General features: G+C 53.6%; 1 protein-coding gene across 4 annotated transcripts in view; it reads left to right on the top strand.

Moving 5' to 3' along the window:
• CDH22 (cadherin 22) overlaps positions 1–21,030 on the top strand; it is a 67,658-nt gene that overhangs the window by 22,211 nt on the left and 24,417 nt on the right. For 3 of the 4 annotated variants that reach the window (XM_025470290.3, XM_049100685.1, XM_049100686.1), the window contains exons 3-6: positions 153–272; positions 8,365–8,532; positions 12,080–12,273; positions 14,670–14,923. In XM_025470290.3, the coding sequence (XP_025326075.1) occupies positions 153–272; positions 8,365–8,532; positions 12,080–12,273; positions 14,670–14,923 (736 nt within the window). The remainder of the gene's footprint in view (positions 1–152; positions 273–8,364; positions 8,533–12,079; positions 12,274–14,669; positions 14,924–21,030) is intronic. The other variant, XM_049100684.1, reaches the window with a different exon arrangement.

The following is a 21,030-nucleotide window of genomic DNA, read 5'->3' as shown; positions in this document are numbered from 1 at the left end:
AGATCAGGAAGCGGGACTGAGGATGGGGACTGTGAGGGGACTAGCTTCCGGGACCTCCAGCTTGGATCTCCTCCCCCTGCTTCCCTGGGGTGGGGAGGACAAGCACAGCAGCCCCAGGTGACTCCCCGTCTCGCTTGGTCCCCCGGGCCCAGGCACGTCGGTGATGCAGGTGATGGCCTCGGATGCGGATGACCCCACGTACGGCAGCAGCGCTCGGCTGGTGTACAGCGTGCTGGATGGCGAGCACCACTTCACCGTGGACCCCAAGACCGGTGAGGGGCGGGGCGGGGCCGGGGGGGCGCGGAGGGGCGGGGCCAGAGGATGGACTGAGGTCCGCTCTCAGCCTTCTGACTGGACAGCGCGGAGGCATCTAGCCTGTTGCAGGGTTGCAGGGCGGGAGGGGCGGCCAGGCAGAAAGAGGGAACCGCTGAGGAACAGAAAAGGAAGGGGCGTGGGGAGGGGGGCACTTGCAAGACTCGCAGAGAAACAAAGAGGCAGGATGCCTCCGCCATGGGTGCCCTGAAAGGACTTCCGAGGTCGCAACTAAGCGGCCCTCTTGTCCTTGGAGCTAAATTGAGGCAAGTGTGTCTGGAGCCCTTTGAGGTCGGCCGTAAGTGTCGTTTGGAGGGTCAGGTGGTGAAGGGCACCTTTCAGCATTTGTGAAAGCTCGGCTCAAAGGGCAGTTGTCAAGGATCTGATGGAAAGACAGAGACAGAGACCATTAGGGAAGGATGGCTTCTTGGCTTCTTCCCCTCCCCCAACGCCATCAAACACAGTCCCTATTTCACTTTCTCTGAACTTAGAACCTGATTATGTCCCTGAGGGGCCCTGCCCGAGCGGCAGGGAGGGCAGAGCAGGAGACAGGCTCAGAGAAGTGAAGTGCTTCACTGAGGTTGCGCAGCTGGGCGCAGCTGCTGATGCCAAGGGCGGTGTTCTCCCCCTCCCCGCGATGGGAGGGGCAGGGCAGGAGTGAAGGGGAGAGGGGAGACCGCACACCACAGGATGTTTATCAGATGCTATCATGGGACTCACAGTCCTGTGAGGGTTGGGGCGAAGGGAAGATGCATGGGCAGTTAGGATGCAAGGTTCTGGGAGGCGGAAGCAGCTGATCTCCAAAGGATGAGAAGGTGTTGGCCAGACTGGGATTCAGAGACCGGCACTCCAGGCAGAGGGCATGGTGCAGGCAAAACTAGGAGGGAAAGAACTGCCTGAGGCATGAGGGGAATTGTAAGCAGCTCAGGACTGGGGAAGCAGGCCGGCTTAGATGTGATATGGACTGGCTGGCAGGGGCCCTACTGGGCCTAGTAGAAGCCAGCCTTAAGACCTTGGATTTTATTCTAAGGGTAATGGGAAAGGGTGTGTGTGTGTGTGTGTGTGTGTGTGTGTGTGTGTGTGTGTGATCTAGGTTTTGGGTTTTCATTTGTGTATTTGTTTTTGGGGGGTGGGGAGTTAAGGATTCCAGGCTATGAGCATAGTTACAATTGTATTATTTTACACATAATATCTTTGTCATTTTTTTTTCCTTGCAAAAGTAATACATTTTAGGAAACACTCTAACATTAAAGAAATGTGAAGGAAGGAAGGAAGGAAGGAAGGAAGGAAGGAAGGAAGGAAGGAAGGAAGGAAGAAGAAAGAAAGAAAGAAAGAAAGAAAGAAAGAAAGAAAGAAAGAAAGAAAGAAAGAAAGAAAGATGCTTCCCACCCTCATCCCCTAATTGCAGCCCCAAAGGTAGCCACTTGATGTATATATCCTATGAGACCTTGGACTCATTCACTTAAAAAAATATTGTTTTTTTAATAGATAACACATTTCAAGATTCAAAATTTTAAAAGTAGTCAAAATAGACATTTAGTGGAAATTCTTCACCCCTTCCAGTCCCCCAGCCACCCAGTCTGGGTCCCCACGGCAACCAATGTAATTTTCTTGGGTATCTTTCCAGAGCTATTCTATGCATGTACAAGAAAATAGGTACATGTATTTGTTTTATTTTTTTTTACAGAAATGGTAGCTATAAACACACACTATACACACTGCTTGCCTTTTTCACTTAACAATACATCTTGAAGATTATTCTATATCAGTACATAAAGAGCTTCCTCATTCTTTTATTTAACAGCTGTTGTGGATACACTAAAATTTATTTCACCAGTCCCCTATTGATGGACACTTACGCTGTTTCCAATCTTTTGCTACAACGAACAATGCTACAGTGAATAACCTCATACATATATCATTTTGTGCTTGTGTGAGTGTATCTGCAGGATAATTTTCGGGAAGTAGAAAAGCTGGGTCAAAGACCACATGCATTTGGAATCCGGATAGATAATGCCGAAATGTACGAGATTACACTCCCGAGAGCCACATAGGAAGGCGCCTGTTTCCCCTCCTCCTCACCAGCACTCTGGGTTCATTGATGACTTTTAGGCAGGGAAGTGACATGCTCAGGTTTTCATTTTAACAAGATCCCTCGGGCTGCTCTCTCTAGCATGGCTCAGAGGCAGGAATTGAATTCAGGGAGATTCCGTAGCTTGGGATGCCCAGCAGAGAGCCCCAAAGGACAAACACCAAGGCCTGCGCCTTTTCTCGGCCTCCCACCCAGACTCCTTAACCTGATCCATCTAGTTAGGGAGCCAGAGATGACACAGGATTGATGGTGAAGATTAATAGAGATGCCGAGGAGGGAGAAGGAGGGATGACAGTGAGATCCTGCCAAGGGCAAACCTTGGGCACCTGGATGGATGTAGGGGAGTAGATTGAGGAACGAATCTGGGGATTCCCAGCTTTGGGGCCTGGGATGGGAAGGGGCACCGTGTACAGAAACAGAAGGAGGAATATGGATTAGAAAAAGTAGGAGCAGAAGAATTAGTGAATGTGCCCTGGGATCTGATGCAGAGCTAATTAATTCCATTTTTAACCATAGTGGCTTTAAGAGGAGAGAGGAGAAGAAAGAAACATCTAGAACATCTAGTAGGCCATCTGAAATATGGGCCCAGAGCTCCCTGAATACTGGGGCTCTTTAAGCTTTGGTTTCCCATGTGTACAAGAAGGATAGTAATTCCCATCTCACATGATTGTTGTGAAGATCCAATGGGAGAGTCCCTTCCTTCACTCAACAATTCTTTAGTGAGTGCCTGCTATGTGCCTGGCTCTGTTCTAGGCTCTAAGCATATGGCAGGAGGCAAATCCAAGGCCCTACCCTCATGGAGCTTTAATTCAAGTAGGGAATATGGAAAATAAGCATATGCATTTATAGCATAATGAGTGCTAGGAAGACACAGAAAGCAGGGTGAGGGGATAGATTTAGGTGAAGGAATAGGACAGGCCTTTCTGGGGAGGTGACCTCGGGCAGAGATATGGATGAAGGAAGGGTATGAGTCCCTTGGTCGGTATCTAGAAAGGAATGTGCAGGCCAAGGGAAGAGCAAGCATATGGAGTGCTCAGCACAATACCTGGTACCTACTGGTAAACCAAGGGGCTGCTATCACTACCAAAGCCTTCATTCATTCAGCCTGAGGAGGGGGCCCTTAGAGTCAATCCTCTTTCAGAAAGGGAGAAAGAGACAGAAATAAGGGAGGGGTCAGGACTGAGTCTGGGAGGTGGTGGGGGTGAGCAGATGGAGGACCAGATTCCAAGAAAGTGAGGAGGACGGCCAGGTTCTAAGAAAGAGCATCCCCCGCTGCAGAGAATCAGGAAGAGGGTGGCAAGTGGGAGGGCTTGGAGAGCCCAGGAGGGCGGGAACGGTTCCCAAGAGGCCAGTGAGTGGGCACCGAGCGAGGCAGGAGAAGAAGCGCAAATCAAGTCCTTGTCCTAGGGTCTTCCACGTTCTTAGTCCTAGAAGGTCTTGTCCGACATTTCCCAGGAAGGACCAGATTTTTTCCTCCCCTTGCCTTCAGCCCCACTGCAGGAGCCTGCCCTGGTGCCATTCCCAGCCCCAGCTCCATTTCCCCAGCCAGGAATATTCCGCTGATGCAGGTCTATATTTAGCAGCTGCTGCGAGGTACAGTCTGTTCTTGCTGTGCAGATAGCAGGGAGCAGAGCCGGAACGGGCCCTGAGAGGAAGGTGTGAGGGAAAGGAGGAGGCGGGGCGCCATGAGGCCGAGTGCCAGAGGAGGAATTAACTTGTGTGTTTTAAAGGCCAGGCCTGCCAGCAAGCCCCCCACAGGGGCGACAGGGTTGGCATTTGTGGGCTAATGAGGCATCATTTGGGCTCCAGGGCCCCTTCTGCAGAATTTGGAGGGGACAGCGGGGGGTGGCGAGGACAACAGCTGAAACTAGGGTGATGGGCGAGGATGGGGCTGCAGGGAGCCGTGGCCAGGTTCTAATTTCCAGCCCCTGCCCACCCCCACCCCCAGAAGAATAGAAAGAGTTTCTCAGAGGCTCCAAGTTATCTGCTGAAAATTCTCAACTGGACCAGAGACGTCTGTTTTCCTGGGATGAATGAAACAAATCTTTGCCGAGCACCTTCAAAGTGCCAGATCCTGGGGTCAGGATGATACACTAGATCTGGTTTCTGCCCCACAGGGGGCTTTTGTTCTAACAGAGAAGCCAGAAACAAATAGACAATGACACCCTGCCTGTGAGAGGAGAGACAGAGGGTCTGTGGCAGTAGGTCAGACAGTCCAAATGTTTATTGAACGCCTACTATGTTCCAGACTCTAAGATGATGAACAAGGTCAGTATGAATGTCTGCCCTCACGGAGCTTATTAGTCAGGTACCCAATCCAGGTCTTGGGATGGGGGGGATCATCATGGCATCCCCAGAATGTGAGACCTGCCACTGGAAACTTTGTCTCTTTTAATTCTCTTAAAAGCCTTCCAACTGGGTAGCCCCATTTTATAGAATAGGAAACTGAGTCTCAGAGGCACTCAAGAACTTGCCCGAGGTCAGATAGCATATAAATGGTGGAAAGTAGACTTGAACCAGTCTGACCCCAAAGCCCCTCCTTTCTGCACGGCCTCATATCTGACTCTGTGACCCCTACACATAGTATGTCCTCAGTAAACATCTAACAAATGAGTGAATGAAGGGATCTGCAGAGCCAGAGGTTTCAAGAACAACTGCATGGACTGATTGGGGAATTTTACCCCAGAGCGGGAGCAAGGCACCAGCCCCGAGGGTGCTCCTCCCAGCGTGGGGAGGTGGGGTAGGGAGCAGAATGTAGCAGGTAAGGAAATATACCATCAGTTCCTCCCACCCCTCTAGGTAAAGGGACTTTGCCACTGTTCCTATTAAAAGGTGAAGTCTTGAGGAGTGCCTGGCTGGCTGAGTTGGTAGAGCTTGGGACTCTTGCTCTCAAGGTCATGAGTTCAAGCCTTGAGCCTACTTTAAAAAAAGTAGAGAGAAAAAGAGAGGGGGAGAGAGGTGTGGAGTCTTGAATCTGCCAAGTTCCAGATTAGGCCTTAAGAGACCTTGTAGCCTTCACACTTCTCTCCCAAGACCACCATCTAAGGAAACTAGCCCAGCCTGCTGAAGACACGAGAAGCTCCAGCTGACAGCCAGGACCACCTGCCAGACATATGCGTGAGGCCACATTGGGCCTTCTGGCCAGCTGAGCCTCTCGTGAAATGTGGCTGCATAAGTGAGTCCGGGAGAGAAACAGGCCGGAGAACATGATTTCTCCATCAATTATCTACTGCTGCATGACAAACTGCCCCCAAACATGGTGACTTAAAACAGCAACAGTTTATTATTTGTCATAATTCTGTGGCTTAGCTTCAGTTCTTTTCAGTTCTTTTGCTGGGATCACTCGTGTGGCAGCAGTCAGCTGGCAGATCAGCTAGGACAGCTGGCGTGGCTGGGCCCCCTCCCTCTGGGTGGCCTTCATCTTGGGGCTTTTTCTCAGCACGGGGGTCTTGGAGTTCCAGGAGGACAGGCCCCAGAACACAAGGGCTTATCAAGCGTCTGCTTTTGTCATGCTTGCTGATGTCCCATGGGCCAAAGCAAGTTGTATGACCGAGGCCAGAGCCAGTGTGAGAGGGGGTGACCCGAGTGTGCCTATCAGCAGGTGTGCTTTATTGGGAGCTGTCATCATCCCAGCCTATCCCTAGGTGTCATCCCAGGGCCAGGGCCAGGGGCGGCATGGCATCTGGGTACCCACCTCCTAGCCTCCCAGGGATGGCATCTGACCATCTACAAGGCTTCCTGACCAGTTGCCAAATGGAAAGACTTTAGTGTCCCTGCTTCCTCCAGAGCTAGAAGTGGCAGGGACAACAAGGAGGCAGCCACATGAGCATGGCTCCTCAGCCAGAGCCCCACTCCAAGCCCCACTCATGAGTGCTTGGTGCACAAGCTCACAGGTGCACAGTCACCCCAAATCCCAGCACCATCTCTGCATTCTGTGCAGTCCTGGATGCCAAGTGCATGCACATGGCTTAGCACGCAGTAAGGCTCCGCTGGTTGGCTCCCCTCTCTGCCTTTCCGACTGCTTCACTCAGGGAGCCCCTGTCTCTGGCCTGGTGGCCACTCCACCGTCAGTCTGTTTGTCTGCCCTCTCCTTTCCTCCCTCTACCATCTTCTTCCCCCTTTCCCATCCCCTGTCCCCTGGGTGTCCCTGCCGATGGTGAGAAGGGCCGTTTGCTTTGTCTCTGGTATTCTCTGTCTTCCTTTCTCACCTTCGTTCTTTCTTTTCCCTCTTGTTCTGTCTCTGGCTCTCTGGCTCTCTGTTCTCTCTCCCTGGCCCCTTCTGAGTGTGCATTTCCCTCTGGCTTGGCCACTCCCTTCTCTGGCTCTCTGTTCCCTCTCCTCTCCCTTCTCTGTCCCCAGGGCCTGTATCTCTGGTCTTTCCCCTCCTGCCTCTCTTTATCTCTCTTGTCCCTGGCCTCCATTTCTTCTGTCTCCCCTGCTGGCCAGGGCTGCAAAGCCTCAGCGGACAGACCAGTGGAGCAGCAGCGTGTTGAGTGTTGCTCACCACCAGAAGCCCCCCCAGTCCCCGTGTTGGGGTGCAGCCCCTGGGGCAGGTCAAGGAGGACCTACTCTGGCCAGAATTAGGGCTGGTGGGGAGCGCACTGCTACTGGCAGCTGGTGGGGAGCATTATCCCACCCAAAGGCCAAGGTTGAGAATTCCTGTTCTGTGGGGAGATATTGCAATTGTCCCATTTTCCAGATAAGGAAACTAAGGGTCAGAAGAAGGGATCTGTTCAAGATCACATGCCCCAAAAATGGCAGATCTCAGATTTATCCCAATTTCATCTGCTTCCAAGGCTCCTCTGCCCTTGCGAAGACATTCTTGGTAAAGGAGGGGTCAGCGGAGAGCCTATGGGGTCTTGGAGGCCACCGGTAGAGAGTCTGTACAACTCTTGATTAGATAGACCACACATTTTCTGTATATCTCCATGTGATCCCACAAAAACAGGGCCATCTCCTAGCTGCCTGACCCCCGGCTCCCCCAGCTACACATACAAATACACACATAAACGCACACACTGCAGCCTCTCCCCTCGTTCTTGCATCTTTATTGGAGTCTGGGGGCTGTTTGGGGACATCAGGAGTCAGAGATTGGGTTTTATGGGGCGCATCATGGGGCTGCTGGTGCATGACTCCACCTGGCGTGCAGGCCCCCGGCACCACCTGTCACCACCTGGTACTCGGCAGGTTGGAGTGAGTGGCGGGGGAGGCTCTGAATGCCTCATCGACTCTCCCCTCCACCTTGGTCCCCCACTGGCAGGGAGACAAAAAGCTCGGCCTTCTGCTCCTCTGCTTCTCGGCAGAATTAATCTTGCGGTCACCCCCATTCCTGCTGCCCCTGCCCCTCTTGCATCAACAACAGCTTGAAAGGTTGTCTGATCAGTGATTAGCTGGTGCCTGGACAGAGAATCTAGGGCTGGGCCAGCACATGGGGCCCCAAGGACTGGGAAATGACTCCACCAGAGGGGGGAGGGGGACGTGTGACAATAAGAGTGTGCACTCGTAGCTGTGAGTGTGCATATGTGTGAGTGTGTATGTGATCTCATGTGTTCTTATGTATTTACTACCTAAGTGTGTGAGACATACCTGGTGTATGTATACAGTGGAGTGTGACTCCAACGTGAGTGTGCATGAGTATGGGTGTGAGTCCAGCTCACCATGTTAACACTCCCCACACTGCTGCTCCGTGCTGGCTCTGCTGAGTGCCACTGACAGAGATGAAAGGGCATATCTCTATGAGCAGGTGTGAGTTATCGTGAGTTATCTGTGCGAGCACGTGGGTGAGTGTGCGTGAGCGTGTGTGGTGGCTGCTGAGGCTGCACCTGTACTGTTCAGCCACCTGCTTGTCTTCTGCGTTCCCCTCCCGAACTTGCCTGAGCCTGGCCTCTGCCTGGGGAGGGGTCTCTGTACCAGCCACAGCTTTTGGGAGCATCCCCGGCCTCACTGTCACTCACCCACAGGCGTGATCCGGACAGCCGTGCCTGACCTCGACCGCGAGAGCCAGGAGCGCTACGAGGTGGTGATCCAGGCCACAGACATGGCGGGCCAGCTGGGCGGCCTCTCTGGCTCCACCACCGTCACTATCGTGGTCACCGATGTCAATGACAACCCACCTCGTTTCCCGCAGAGTGAGTGATGCCCTTTCCAGAAGGAGATGGCTGCATCTGTGTCCATCTGATAGACCCCCCAGCACCCTCCCATCGGGCTTCCATGGGGCGTATTATGGGTGTCCAGCCACCCACCGACCTCATGCTTCCCTTTAAGCTCCCACTGAAAAGGGACTTGAATCTGCCTGTCTATCCATCCACCCAAGTCACGCATTTACCCGCAGTGCCCTTCCAATCCCATTTCTTGCAGAGAAGTTCCTCAAAGTTGTCTGATTTCCCACACGGCCAAGTAACACTGTTACCTTCCTACTTCTCATCTTGCTTCCTATGGACCTACTCCAACCCCTCACTGGCCCTCAGCACATACCCCACTCCTGCATATTATCCCAGACGACCTGCCTGGTGACCCAAGCTTGCAAAGGGAAGGGGTGGGGGAGAGACCCAGGGATCTAGGCAGAGGTTTTGGCCAGATCCAGGCCAAGGCCCACCCATGCAGGAAGAAGCTGAGGTCTGGGGTAATGGGTCTGTCCCTGCAATAAGCCTGGAGGGCAGGTTTCCGTGCCTCTGGATTATGTCTTTCCACTCTCTGCCTCTCCTGGCACAACAGGGGATGAAAGAGGGGGCGGTTCTCTAGCTGAGTCCCCCACCTCCCCATCAGCCAGCCCCTCTGTCCAGTCTTGGCCCGAGAGCTACGCCGGCAAAGCTGCCCAAGCTGGCAGAGACTAAATACCGCAGCGAGCGGGGCTGATCCCTATCGGGGAGTCATTACTCGAGGTCTGCTGCTCTCACATTAGGCCCGCCACAGGGGACTGACCCCCGCGAGATAAGGGAATCCAATCCCTTAGCTGAGAGCGCACCATCACCGGGGCCTAGGGCCTCAGCCTGGACTCAGAGTGGGGTGAGTGGAGCCGCCAGCCAGCTCCGTGTCTCCAGGGAGCTCAGGCACAGAACCCCTCCCCACCGCCACCAGCTGATGGGGAAGCTTCCAGGCACCGTGTGGAGGTGTGGGGACCACCCACTCTTTTGCCCAGTTGTGTGAGGCTCTGTGCCAGCTCTGAGCTGGAAGCAGTGAGGCAGAGCAGAGAAGAGGGACCCCGGGCCCCAGGAACACTCTTGTTTATCCATAAATACATTCCTTCTCTCTTTATTTTTAACGTTTCTTTACTGTGAAATATGCACACAAACAGAAGGGTGTAAGATATAAACGTCCAGTCTGGCAACTAATTATAAAACGAACACTCCTATAGACCACACTCCCAGACCCCAGAAGCCTCCATGTGCCTTTTGATCGCCGCCTCCTTGCTTTAGAGTCCATTGACCCATATACGCATCACCTAACATCATAGCTTAATTTCACCTGGTTTTTTTTAGCCTTATATGAGCAGAATTATATCATATAAACTATTTGTGTCTTTCTTTCTTTCTTAAAATTATGTTTATGAAATCATATGTGGTTGCTTGTCACTGTAGTGTATTCATTTTCGTTGCTGTACAGCATCCTATCATTTATCTACTACATGTTGATGGTCGTTTGGTTTGTTTCCAGTTTGAGGCTATGATGAAGGACACTGCTCTGAACGTTGCTGAACCTTGTAAAACATCTCCAAGTGCCGATTTGCATGCATTTCTCCGGTGTGTAGACAATAGGAACAGAATAGCTGGCTCATGGGATAGACTCCTCTTCAGCTTTACTAAATAAAGCCAAACTGCTCTCCCCACCGCCCCCCAAACCCCCTGTGAAAAAAATGCACGTGTCCATTGTAGCACATTCTCACCAACACTTGCTATTGTCAGACTCTTTAATTTGTGTTAAGCCAGCGAGTGTGGACCCATGCATCTTTTCATTCATTCACTCCCTAGTCACTCACACATTTCATTTATGTGACAGTCTGGTGTTCTTCCAGGTTCGGAGAATGCCTGATGAATAAAGGATGTGGTTCCTGCCTTCCAGGAGCTCACACCCTGGACGGACGAGAGGGGAGAGAGCAGGAGGAGAAAAAGCAGAAAGTAGTAGGGAAATGCAGGAATCCTTACAGTAGGATGAGCTCGGAGGTCCTGGGGCACAAGACCAGAGCCTGGAGGTCGGTCTGAGAAGGCTCCCTGGAGGAGGGAACGGCTCAGTGAGACTAAAGGAAGGGCAGGAATTGGGGAAGGGCACAGCAGAAAGGAGAATAGAGAGAGGGATTAGAAGATGAGGAATTAGAAGAACCTCAGACAGGGTGAAGCTGGGGTCAGGGAGAAGGAGGCTGAGGCTGCAGGAGTCCACAGGGGCCAGGCAGCGAGCGTCCTGTAAGGCAGGCCAGAGGGCTTGTATGGCCTCATCACAGGGCAGCGGGGAGCTGTGGAGGGGACTCCAGTCGGGGGAGTGGCACAGTCAGGATGTTATAGAGAGAGCCCCTCCGGCTGCCGTGTGAGAATGCATTGGAGGCCGCCACTCCACATGAGGGGTGACCAGACCTTGGGGACGCCAAGAGGCCCATCCTCAGCTCCACAGGCCCTGCTTCTCCTGCACTGGCCCATCATTTAGCGAATCACCCTCATCTCAACCTTGACTCTGGGAAGAGGGCAGGGGACCATTGTGTCCCATCTGACCTCCTTCCCCTATGTTTTTGCTCTGCTTCCCTGCTGTAGCCACAATGGCCATCTTGCCATTCTTCAGACATACCGGGCATTGCGCCCACCTCAAGGCCTTTGCCCCTGCTGTTCCCTCTGTCTGGAATGCTCTTTCCCACCAATCTGCTTGGCCTACTCCCTCACCTCCCTCAGACTTTGACAAAAATGTCACCTTCCCAGTGAAGCATTTCTTGTTTACCCTATTTAAAACTTCACACATACCCTCATCAGCATTCCCCATTCTCCTTCCCCTACTTTATTTTTCCCCAAAGTCCCTATCACCATTTGATAGACTGACTACATGTTCCACTGATGTGATTGTTTGTGTCTTTCTCTGCCTGTTGAGAGGAAAGCACTGTGAGAACTGGGGTTTGGGTCTATCCTGCTTGTTGCTGGAATCCCAGTGCCTGAACTGCATCTGGGGACATCATAACAGCTTAACAAATACATGGAAATGAAAGAATCAATACCATTCACATCCAGAGCAACAGGAAGTCGGCATGAAGCTCCACTATTTTACCATAATTGGTTGCATTTATTGAGTAGCTACCAAGTGCTAGGCACTGTACTAGGTGCTTTCCATGCCTCATCATCTCAGTTAATTGGGAAAATGACGATGCCATTAGGAAGGCACTATTTCCATTCTACAGATGAGGACACCAAGGCTCAGGATTACACAGCTGGGACTGACTCTGGAGCCTGAGTCTCCTCTGTACCCCTCATGGGGAGATGGGGAAACTGAAGCCCAGAACACAGCCGGCACTTTTCCCATTAGTTAGCAAATCAACCCAGGGTCAGAATTAGGACCCTCCTCTTTGTACCGCCCACTTGGGAGCCCCTTACAGACACTCCCCTGCTGGAGCCTATCTGGGCCCCCCTCTCCTCTCTGATAAAGCTGGTGAGAGTTGGGGTAGGGGCTGCCCCCCACCCCTGTTCACAGCTGTGTCCCCTACAGAGATGTACCAGTTCAGCATCCAGGAGTCGGCCCCCATCGGCACTGCTGTGGGACGAGTGAAGGCCGAGGACTCAGACGTAGGCGAGAACACAGATATGACTTACCACCTCAAGGAGGATAGTGGCGGCGGCGGCCACGTGTTCAAGGTCACCACGGACAGCGACACCCAGGAGGCCATCATTGTGGTGCAGAAGGTGTGGTTTCCCCAGGAGGGACAGGGGCGGCAGACCCAGGGTGGCAGGGACAGGGACGCCCCAGAGCAGCTGCAGAGCCCCACTCTACCCCACTCCAGGGATTGGGTCTCTCCAGGGACCCGGGACCAAGCTGGGAAGAAGCCATGCTATCAGTCCCATTTTTACAAATGAGAAAATGAGGCACAGAAAGGGTAAGTGATGAGTGCAGGTTGCACAGCCCATTGGGAGAGCCCAGATTCAAACCAGATTTGGATCTGTGCTCTCAAGCACTGTGCTGGCTCTCAGGAACCAGAACAAACCCAGCAGTCCCTAGGGGAAGGGGATGGAGGGCAAATAAAAAGCAAAAGATCCACCTGCCAGGACTTGGTCGTGGGCTTGGCAGTTCAGGGCTACGCAGGCCTTTGAGACCATCACCCCAGCCCTGCTCTCCCACAGGAGGTCAATCCCCTGCACTGGCCTGCAAATGATGGGAGGCCTCTGTACACCTCCAGGATGGGATGCTCACTCCCTGCCATTGTGCAGCTATGTCTCCTGCCATTCAGCCAGAATAAGTCTCCCCAAATCAGCTCCCATCAGCCTGGGCCTTGCCTTCTGGGACCCACAGCAACATCTGCCCCCCTCCAGCCCTTCATTCACTCAATCCCCACATAATGACCTGCTCTCTAGCTGGACCAGAAGGTTTGAAAAGAGAGAAAACTCCCAGTTATTGTTGTTTTTTAAGATTTTGTTTATTTATTCATGAGAGACAAAGAGGCAGAGACATAGGCAGAGGGAGAAACAGGCTCTCTCTGGTGAGCCCGATGCAGGACTCAATCCCAGGACCTTGGGATCACAACCTGAGCCGAAGGCAGATGCTCAACTGCTGAAGATTAAAATATAATAGCTATTACTTATAAAGTGTATACTACATGCTAGGCACCCTTCAACTGCTTTTCATGTATTAACTTAATCGATCCCTACAACAGCCCTCTGAGGTACCATCATTGCCCATTTTATAGATAAGAAACTGAGGCCATGGAAATTCAACAATTCGCATCCAATGTCATGCATCTTGCAGAACAGAGTAGGGTTATGAGTCTGGGGCAGTCTGGCTCCAGAATCTACCCTTTTAGGCATTGGCATGTCTTTCAGTTTTCTGAGATCCATTTGTCCTCTCTGGAAGATAAGCCCATTTCACAGATGGGGCCCAGCATCACAGAGCAGCAGAATCATGCTCCAAGCCCAGCCTCTGCATTTGCTCTCCTCTCCAGGCTGCCCCTGCCTCCCTGCTTCCATCTCATGCCCCTCCCAGCCACCCCAGTGGCGCCTGAGGTGTCTCGGTGGAGGCGAGCTGGCTCGGGGAGCAGAGCCTATGCCTGATTGATGACCTGGCTCCAGAGCCCATCGCTCACTCACAGGCCGGGCTCCGGCCTGCCTCCCTGCATCTTGATTTTTCCCAGGCAACAGGATGGAGGAAGGAGGTGGCCGTGTTTGCTGCTCAAGAAGGTGGGGGTGGGAGGTTCTGAGACAAAAGGCAGGGGTCTCTACGCACAGGGCAGGTCTCTAGCAAGGTCACCTTGGCCACTCAGATAGCTCCCCTCACTGGACAGAGGCGCCTGAGCCCACCACTGCTGGTTCCCTTTGCTATGAGGAGTTGTCTCTAGAAGGCCGGAGCCAACACACAGCCAAGGAGCTCATTCATCAGAAGGTCACCCATTAGCACTCCCTGATGAGAAGCCAGGCTCAGCATGGGTTTAGCCAGATTTCCAAGGAAAGCTCTAAGGCAGCCTGGCTTATCAGGCTCAACTCAACATTAGTTGCTGCCGCCTACGGACCACTGGGAAATGTCTCCTTAACCCTCACAACCCGAGGCCCAGAGAGGCTGAATAGATTACCCACACACACACAGCTAGTCAGCACAGATCCAGTGCGCTTTCCTCCTCTGGGGTTAAAGGCCAGGACTTGAGAGCAGCACTGTCTGGATTTGAACCCTGCCTCTGCCAGTACCTGACTGCTAAGTGACCTTGGGCGAAAGTACAAATTTTCCTCCTGTATAATATGAGATAATCACAATACAGGCCTCTTAGTGATGTTGTTAAGATTAGATGAGTTAATGTATCTAAAGCACTGGCGCACAGTAAGTGCTCCGTGAATTAATAAATGCATGAAATGCCCCCACGTACTGCGCTGGGGGCGGTGTGTCAGCGCCCTTTAGCCCTAATGGACCGTGTTCCCTTGGCAGGACTAACTCCCTCGCAGTCTCCCTTGGTCCACCTGCAACCGGGAGGGTTGGTCTGGGTCTCCCAACGGCCAGGTCCCGGGCGCCCCAACGCAGAGTGAGCGTGACCTGGGGTCTCCCGCCCCCTGTGGGCCCACCCGGCCCACTCACCCACCCGCCCTCTGCCCCCTCCCCGCAGCGCCTGGACTTCGAGTCCCAGCCGGTGCACACCGTGGTGCTGGAGGCCCTCAACAAGTTCGTGGACCCCCGCTTCGCTGACCTGGGCACGTTCCGCGACCAGGCGATCGTGCGCGTGGCCGTGACCGACGTGGACGAGCCCCCCGAGTTCCGGCCGCCCTCCGGCCTCCTGGAGGTGCAGGAGGACGCGCAGGTGGGCTCCCTGGTCGGCGTGGTGACGGCGCGGGACCCCGACGCCGCCAACCGGCCCGTCCGGTGAGACCCCCGCCCGGGGCCACGCCTGCTGCCTGCTAACCCGCCCCCGCCCCCGCGGCCAGACTGCGGGCAGAGGGGGAGGGGCGGGGGGATGGACACGGAGGCGCGGCTCCGAGACAAAGGAAACAGAGTCAGGGGACTCGGACAAGGAGGGAGACCCAGGTCTGCCAGACGGAGCAGGGGGAACAGGGCTCAGCCCCCGGTCCTCCTCTGCCCACGCTGGCGCCCTCGTGCCCTCAGCCTGTCCATCCCTAGGCCTCTGACCCCCAATTTCACTCTCTCGCCCACCCTGACGTCTCAGCAGCTGCTCACCGCGTTCTGAACTGAGCTCCAGGTGGCTGCACCCCAAAACGAGGACCTCAACCTTCCAGTTGTTCAAATCTAAAATATTGGAGACACCCTGCCTCCTGTCTCTCTCCCACACCTCCCTCCAGTCTATCAGCGAATCCAGAATCCAAGCACCTCTCTCCACTCACCCTGCGACCCTCGACCCTCGGGGTGCAGGCCACCATCTTCTCTTACCCTGATTCCTGCACTGCCCCCAACCCCCACTGACCTCCCAGTTTCTGCCCCACCCCTCTTTAATCTAGAACTGACCCCAGGGCCTGGCTGATCCAGTCTAAACAGAAATCAGAGCATGGCCCTCCTCGGCTCAGAGCCCGCCAGAGGCATCTGGCTCAGAATAAAAGACCAAGCTCCCACGGTGGCCCCCAGGCCCATGAGATCTGGCCTCACTGTAGCCTCAGACCGTCCCTCCTTTCTAGTTCACTCTGCTCAGCCACACTGTCCTCACTGCTCTGCAGGTGCTCCAAGCTCACTCCACCTCAGGGCCTTTGCAACTGCTGTTCCCTGCCCCTCCCCTCCCTAATATCCCTGCCTTTGTTCCTCTCCATTCCTCCAGTCCTTTGCTCAAGAATCACCTCAGTGAGACCTTCCTGAACCACTTTTTCTAAAACTTCAACTCCAACCCAACCCCCAGCCCCAACCCTTCACATCCTCTTTCTTCAAGTTACTCTGCTCAGTAGCCTTCGTCACCATCTCACACACTACCACTACCTCATTTTCCGACTACTTTGTGTGTCTCTCTCGCTACAAGATAAGCCACTTGAGGGCAGGGAATTCTGTGCGCTTATCCCTTTACCTTCAGGGCGTAACAATGCCCTGCACGCATAGACATTAGCTGACTGCCCTGGGGAGTGAATGAAATGTAAAGGCAGAGGAAAGAGAGAGAGACTCAGAGGCAGGGGGACAGATCCACAATGAGAGGAGGAGGTCAGAGAGAGGGGGTAGCCGGTGGAAAGAGGGTGAGAGGAACTAAAAGAGGCAGAGGACCTACCTGACAATGTGGAGACGGAGGAGATTTGCTGGGAGAGCCAGAAAGGGAAAGAAAGAGAAACAGACGTGGAGAGAGAGAAGGGTGGGCAGGGAGGGAGGCAGATGGGCAGAGGGGAAGGGATGCTGCAGTTCTGTCCCTGTCCCTGGAGGGGTTTGGGGACTCTAGGGGGGTGGGAGGTCCCAGACTGTGGCCCAAGTTGGAATAAGGTCAGGTAGAAGAGAAGGGAAGAAGGGTTGTAGCAGAAATGATCCAGAGGGGGTCAGGGACGGGGGCATGGCCATTGCTGGATGGACGGGAAGGAGATTCCTAAGCTCCTGCTTTCTCTCCGAAACCCCTGTACGTAATCAGTAAGTAATCCCGGAACCAGCTGTGTGCCAGGCTCTGTGCTGAGCATTGAAGAAAGGGAGAAGGGAAGTTAATTTGAGGATCTCTTTTTTACAGTTCCAGGTGGGTAACATTCCCCTCATCATCTAGGTGGACGGTTCTCTGAGTTGTACAGTGCACAGCCTGAGCAATCTTACATGGGTGAGAACAGAGAGATGCCATCCTGCCTAACTCCCTACGGACTCCCAGACTAGGAGTTACCCTCAAGGGTCTTAAAAGACTTCCTGGAGGAGGCAGGAAATGAATTGAGCTGGTACCTGGGTATGGTCAGGTGTAAATACGAGGTGAAGGACATTCCAGGCAGAGGAACAGCTTGTGCAGACATATGGAGGCAGAGGTAGATGTGCCTGGGGACGAGCAGACCCTGATGGCTACAGTGGACTGAGGGAGATGAGACAGCAAAAATGAAGTCCAACGGGCCTCAAGGGCAGGCCAAGTTGCTCAGACTCAGGCCGGAAGGCTGGAGGGCCTGGGGCTGCCTCTGTCCTCCTCACAGCCTAAACCGTCCTGCCTGCCGCCTCTGAGCTCCTCCGCTGCCTGTCTGCTCAGGCTGTCAGGCAGTCCAGGAGCAGCCCCCTAGCCTGGGCTCTCTGCTCACTCTGGGATTATCACCCTGTGTGTGAGGAAGCCAATGCCCAGAGAGGGGAGGAGGCCCCCAGAGAGGGGAGGAGGCGACCCTGGGCTCTCTCTGGCAGTGGAGAGCCAAAGGTAGGAGCTGAGTCCTTGCCTCCAGGCTAGTGCTCCCCCATCTGCCCGCCTCCCCTCCCCTGCAATGTCGCTTTCACAGCCCATCTCAGTCTTCTCCCTCCTCCCTCTGTTGACTTCCCTTCCCACCGGCTTTTATCTGCACTGAAAGGGCCAACTTTGAAACCAGCTTCTCACCTCCTTTCATCTCTCTTGGCTGGCCCCTACCCTGGGGCTCCTCAGATGTGGAGGCAGTGAGGAGCTTGAGACAGGGCCAATTTACCACCACAAACATTTACCCAACTCCTCCTCGTGCCAGGCCCTGAGCCAGGCCCCGGGATGAGGAGATGACTCAGCCAAAGACAGAGCTGGGGATGAGCACAAAGGGACAGCCTCAAAGAGGCCAGGGAGGGGCAGGGAGGGGCCGCTGAGGCCGCTGAGGCCGCTGAGGCCGAAGGGCTCCTCACCAGGCACATGTGCTGCCCGGAGCCTAGTTTGTATCCAGGCTCCCGAGTTCTATAGTTGTGGACTCAGTCACCACCTACCCATGGAGTCCAGGGGGAAACGTGATAAGACCTCATCCCTGCCCACAGAGAGTTGGCCTTCTCCTGGGAGAAGAAAAGTCAACGAGCAGTAAAACATTTGTAGACACAAATAATTGCTGATAAGAGCTATGAGGGAGATAAAGAGGGCAATAGGATAAGGAGGATGGGGGCCACAGGGGCTACTATGGAATGAGTAGTCAAGGAGAATCATTCTGAGACCAGAATGATAAAGTGAGACCCAACCTGCAAAGATGTGAGGAAGAGGACTCCAGGTAGAGGGAACAGCAAGTGCAAAGGTCCTGAGGCATGGGGCAACTTGGTGTGATCCCGGAGATGAAGAAGTAAAGTGGTATCCTGGGAGATTTTGCCTAACACACTAGGCACCTGGGAAATACAGAGATGCAGATATACAGAGCAGTTTTTCTGAGTTCCTGCACTGGGGAGAGTGGAAAGTGCCTCATCTTGTTGCATACCCAGTTTACAGATCGAAGACACTGAGGGTCAGAGAGAAGTGACTCTCCCAGTGTTATTCAGCTTGAAAGGGGAGGAGTGCTTTAACCCATTATTGTCTGCTTCTTGAGTTCAGCCTCGTGTTATTTTATCCCTGCTTCTTACTCTCTGTGGCTAGGTGTCCTCCCCTGTGCATAAGGCACAGAGATGAATCAGACATAGGCCCACAGGAAGGCTAGGCCTCCATGTGAAGGCTTCTAGTGACATGTTTAAGTCTGAGGGGTCTTGGGCTGAGGCCAGGGCTTGGGGAGCACGGAGCTCCATGGAGGGGCAAGTGCTCAGTGCAGGGGTACATGGAAGGGAATGAGCCCAGGCTTCCCCAGGTGGCCCCTGAGCAAGGCTGAAGAGGTGAGGTTGGAAGGGGGAGAGGATGCTCCTGGCTGGAGTGATGCTGGGGGCCGGGAAGCAGGAACAGAGGCATGGAAGTTAGTTGAGCAGCAGGATGGTGCCCTGGATGAGCTCATGTCAGGGTGGGCAGAGATGAGGACAGAGTGGCACTTGGGCCAGGCTGGGAAGGACCTTGAATGTCAGGTGGAGAAGTGAGACTCTATACTTAGGCAATGGGGAGCCTTGGAAGCTTTGCAGGGAGGGAGGAGAGTGCTCAGGACAGGCCCATCTCTGGGTTAGGCAGCCTTGCAGATAGTCAGGCTCTTGATCAGCCCTGCATAGCTCTACACCCTGGTGAGTCTTCTTCAAACATCAGAACCAGCAAAAGCCCACACTGGACCAGAGGGAGCAAATATCTCATTTCCTCCCAGCACTCCACAGTGAGGCGCAGCAGAAAGGACATGGGCTCTGGAATCAAAGACCTGGGTCAGAATCCCAGCTCAGTTGTAGAACCATGGGAAAAATCACTGGACCCACTGCAAGCCTCAGTTTTCCTGTCTCTAAAATGGGCATCGTGATGGTACCCGCCGCATTCATTTATTCAAAAAATAGGTATTAAATGTCTACTGTGTTCTACTAGGTTCTGTGTTCAGTGCTCCCAGGGCTGGAGCAGAGGCTTGTTTGGCACATCATAGGCCCTCAGGAAATGGACAGTACTCTTTTCCTTTATGGCCTGGACACTCATTTCTGCCCTTCATTCTTCGATCAGCACTAACTACATACAAATTCCCAAGTATCATGCTTGGGCTTTAAGTGTGTGTCTTAAGGGGGAGGAGGGGCAGGTGCAGGAGAAAGTCACAGACTGGGGAGGGCCAGGTGAGCAGAGAGGAATCCCTGGGGGTGGGTAGGGGAGCCCCTTCTGCATCTGAAGAGATTCTCTGTCTAGTAGCTCTGGTAGGGGCTGCAGCATTCAGCCTGCCGTGCACATATGTACCTGGACCCTGGGAAGCCTGCACACACACGAGCCTGCTGCCTCTTATGTTTATCGTGCCTGTGTGCATGCTGTTTGCACACATTTGTGTGGGGGAAAACCATGCTACGTAATGCACGCCCAGGCCAGGAAGTAGTACCCTCCCCACATCCCCCACCTAACCCTGGCCACAGCAGCATTTTGTGCTGTTGGAGTGTGTGCTTTGTGTCTGCAGCTGTGCCTGTCTGGCCCTTAGGAGGGTGCCCTTAGACACGAGGTCCTGCGCAGATGTGGGCTGGGAATGGGGCTCTGCCACTAATTGGCCCTTGTGACCCAGGGTGAGGCAGGCACCTGGCTTCTCTTAGCCTAGTTTCCTCATCTATGAAATGGGGGTGATAACAGTGCCTGGGAAGATTGGAGGAGCTCATGCATGTTAAAGCCCTTCTGCAGGCCTGGCACAAACCTAAGCTAATCCATAGGTCATGTGGCAGGTACCCAGTGCTGCTAGAAGTGTTTTACCAGAGGCTATTGTCTGACCCTCACAGCCACTCAATAAGGTATTGTTCTTGTCTTCATTTTTAAGAGGAGGAGGAAACGGAGGAACCAAGATTAAGTGATTTACCCAAGGTCACACAGCTAGGTTTCAAACCTAGGCAGATGGCCACCAGTTCCACACTCCTGACCACCATTCCAGGGCCTCCCTTGCACGGTGCACAGGCACACACACACACACAACACACTAGCTAACACCTACCCATGCTCTCTCGATCCACTCCTCCTCCCACACCTGCTCTGGTTCAGCTCTCTGCCATCCAGGTCCCGGCTGACTGAATGAGGAGCAGGACCTTCTTCTAGACCCACAGCTGCCTCCCACCCTCGGGGAACACTGACCACACACTAGTTGGAGGGACTCCTGTGTACCCATTGCTAGACGGTTCTGAATAATAATTAGAATAACAATCGTTCTCTCTCATGGAGTAATCTTCCAGGAGCTCAGCTAGGCACCTTATCCTGAAGCTAGGCATTTAATCCTCCCAGCAACTTGCAAGGTAGGATTATCATCTCCATTTTGCTCCAAATTAAAGTTCAAAGATTGAAGTGACTTGTCAGGGGCATCGTGGACTTGGATCCACACCCAGGGCTAAGCAGCTGCCTCTTGAGCCTTAGCTTTTCCAACAGCAAAGCCATATCACACACACACAGACACACATGCACACCGCTCATATATTCAGGACACACACACACACACACACACACTTTCCACCCACAACACAGACCAGACATACAACTCGTGTACCTACACGTGAGGTCCATAAGCCCCCCCCTCTCCCGCCACCCCCCCCCCCATATT

Source organism: Canis lupus, chromosome 24 (assembly GCF_003254725.2).
Source record: "Canis lupus dingo isolate Sandy chromosome 24, ASM325472v2, whole genome shotgun sequence".
In the NCBI taxonomy this organism is placed as follows: Eukaryota; Metazoa; Chordata; class Mammalia; order Carnivora; family Canidae; genus Canis; species Canis lupus.
Note: the sequence above shows the minus strand (reverse complement) of the source record. Positions and strands in the feature narration are given on the sequence as shown.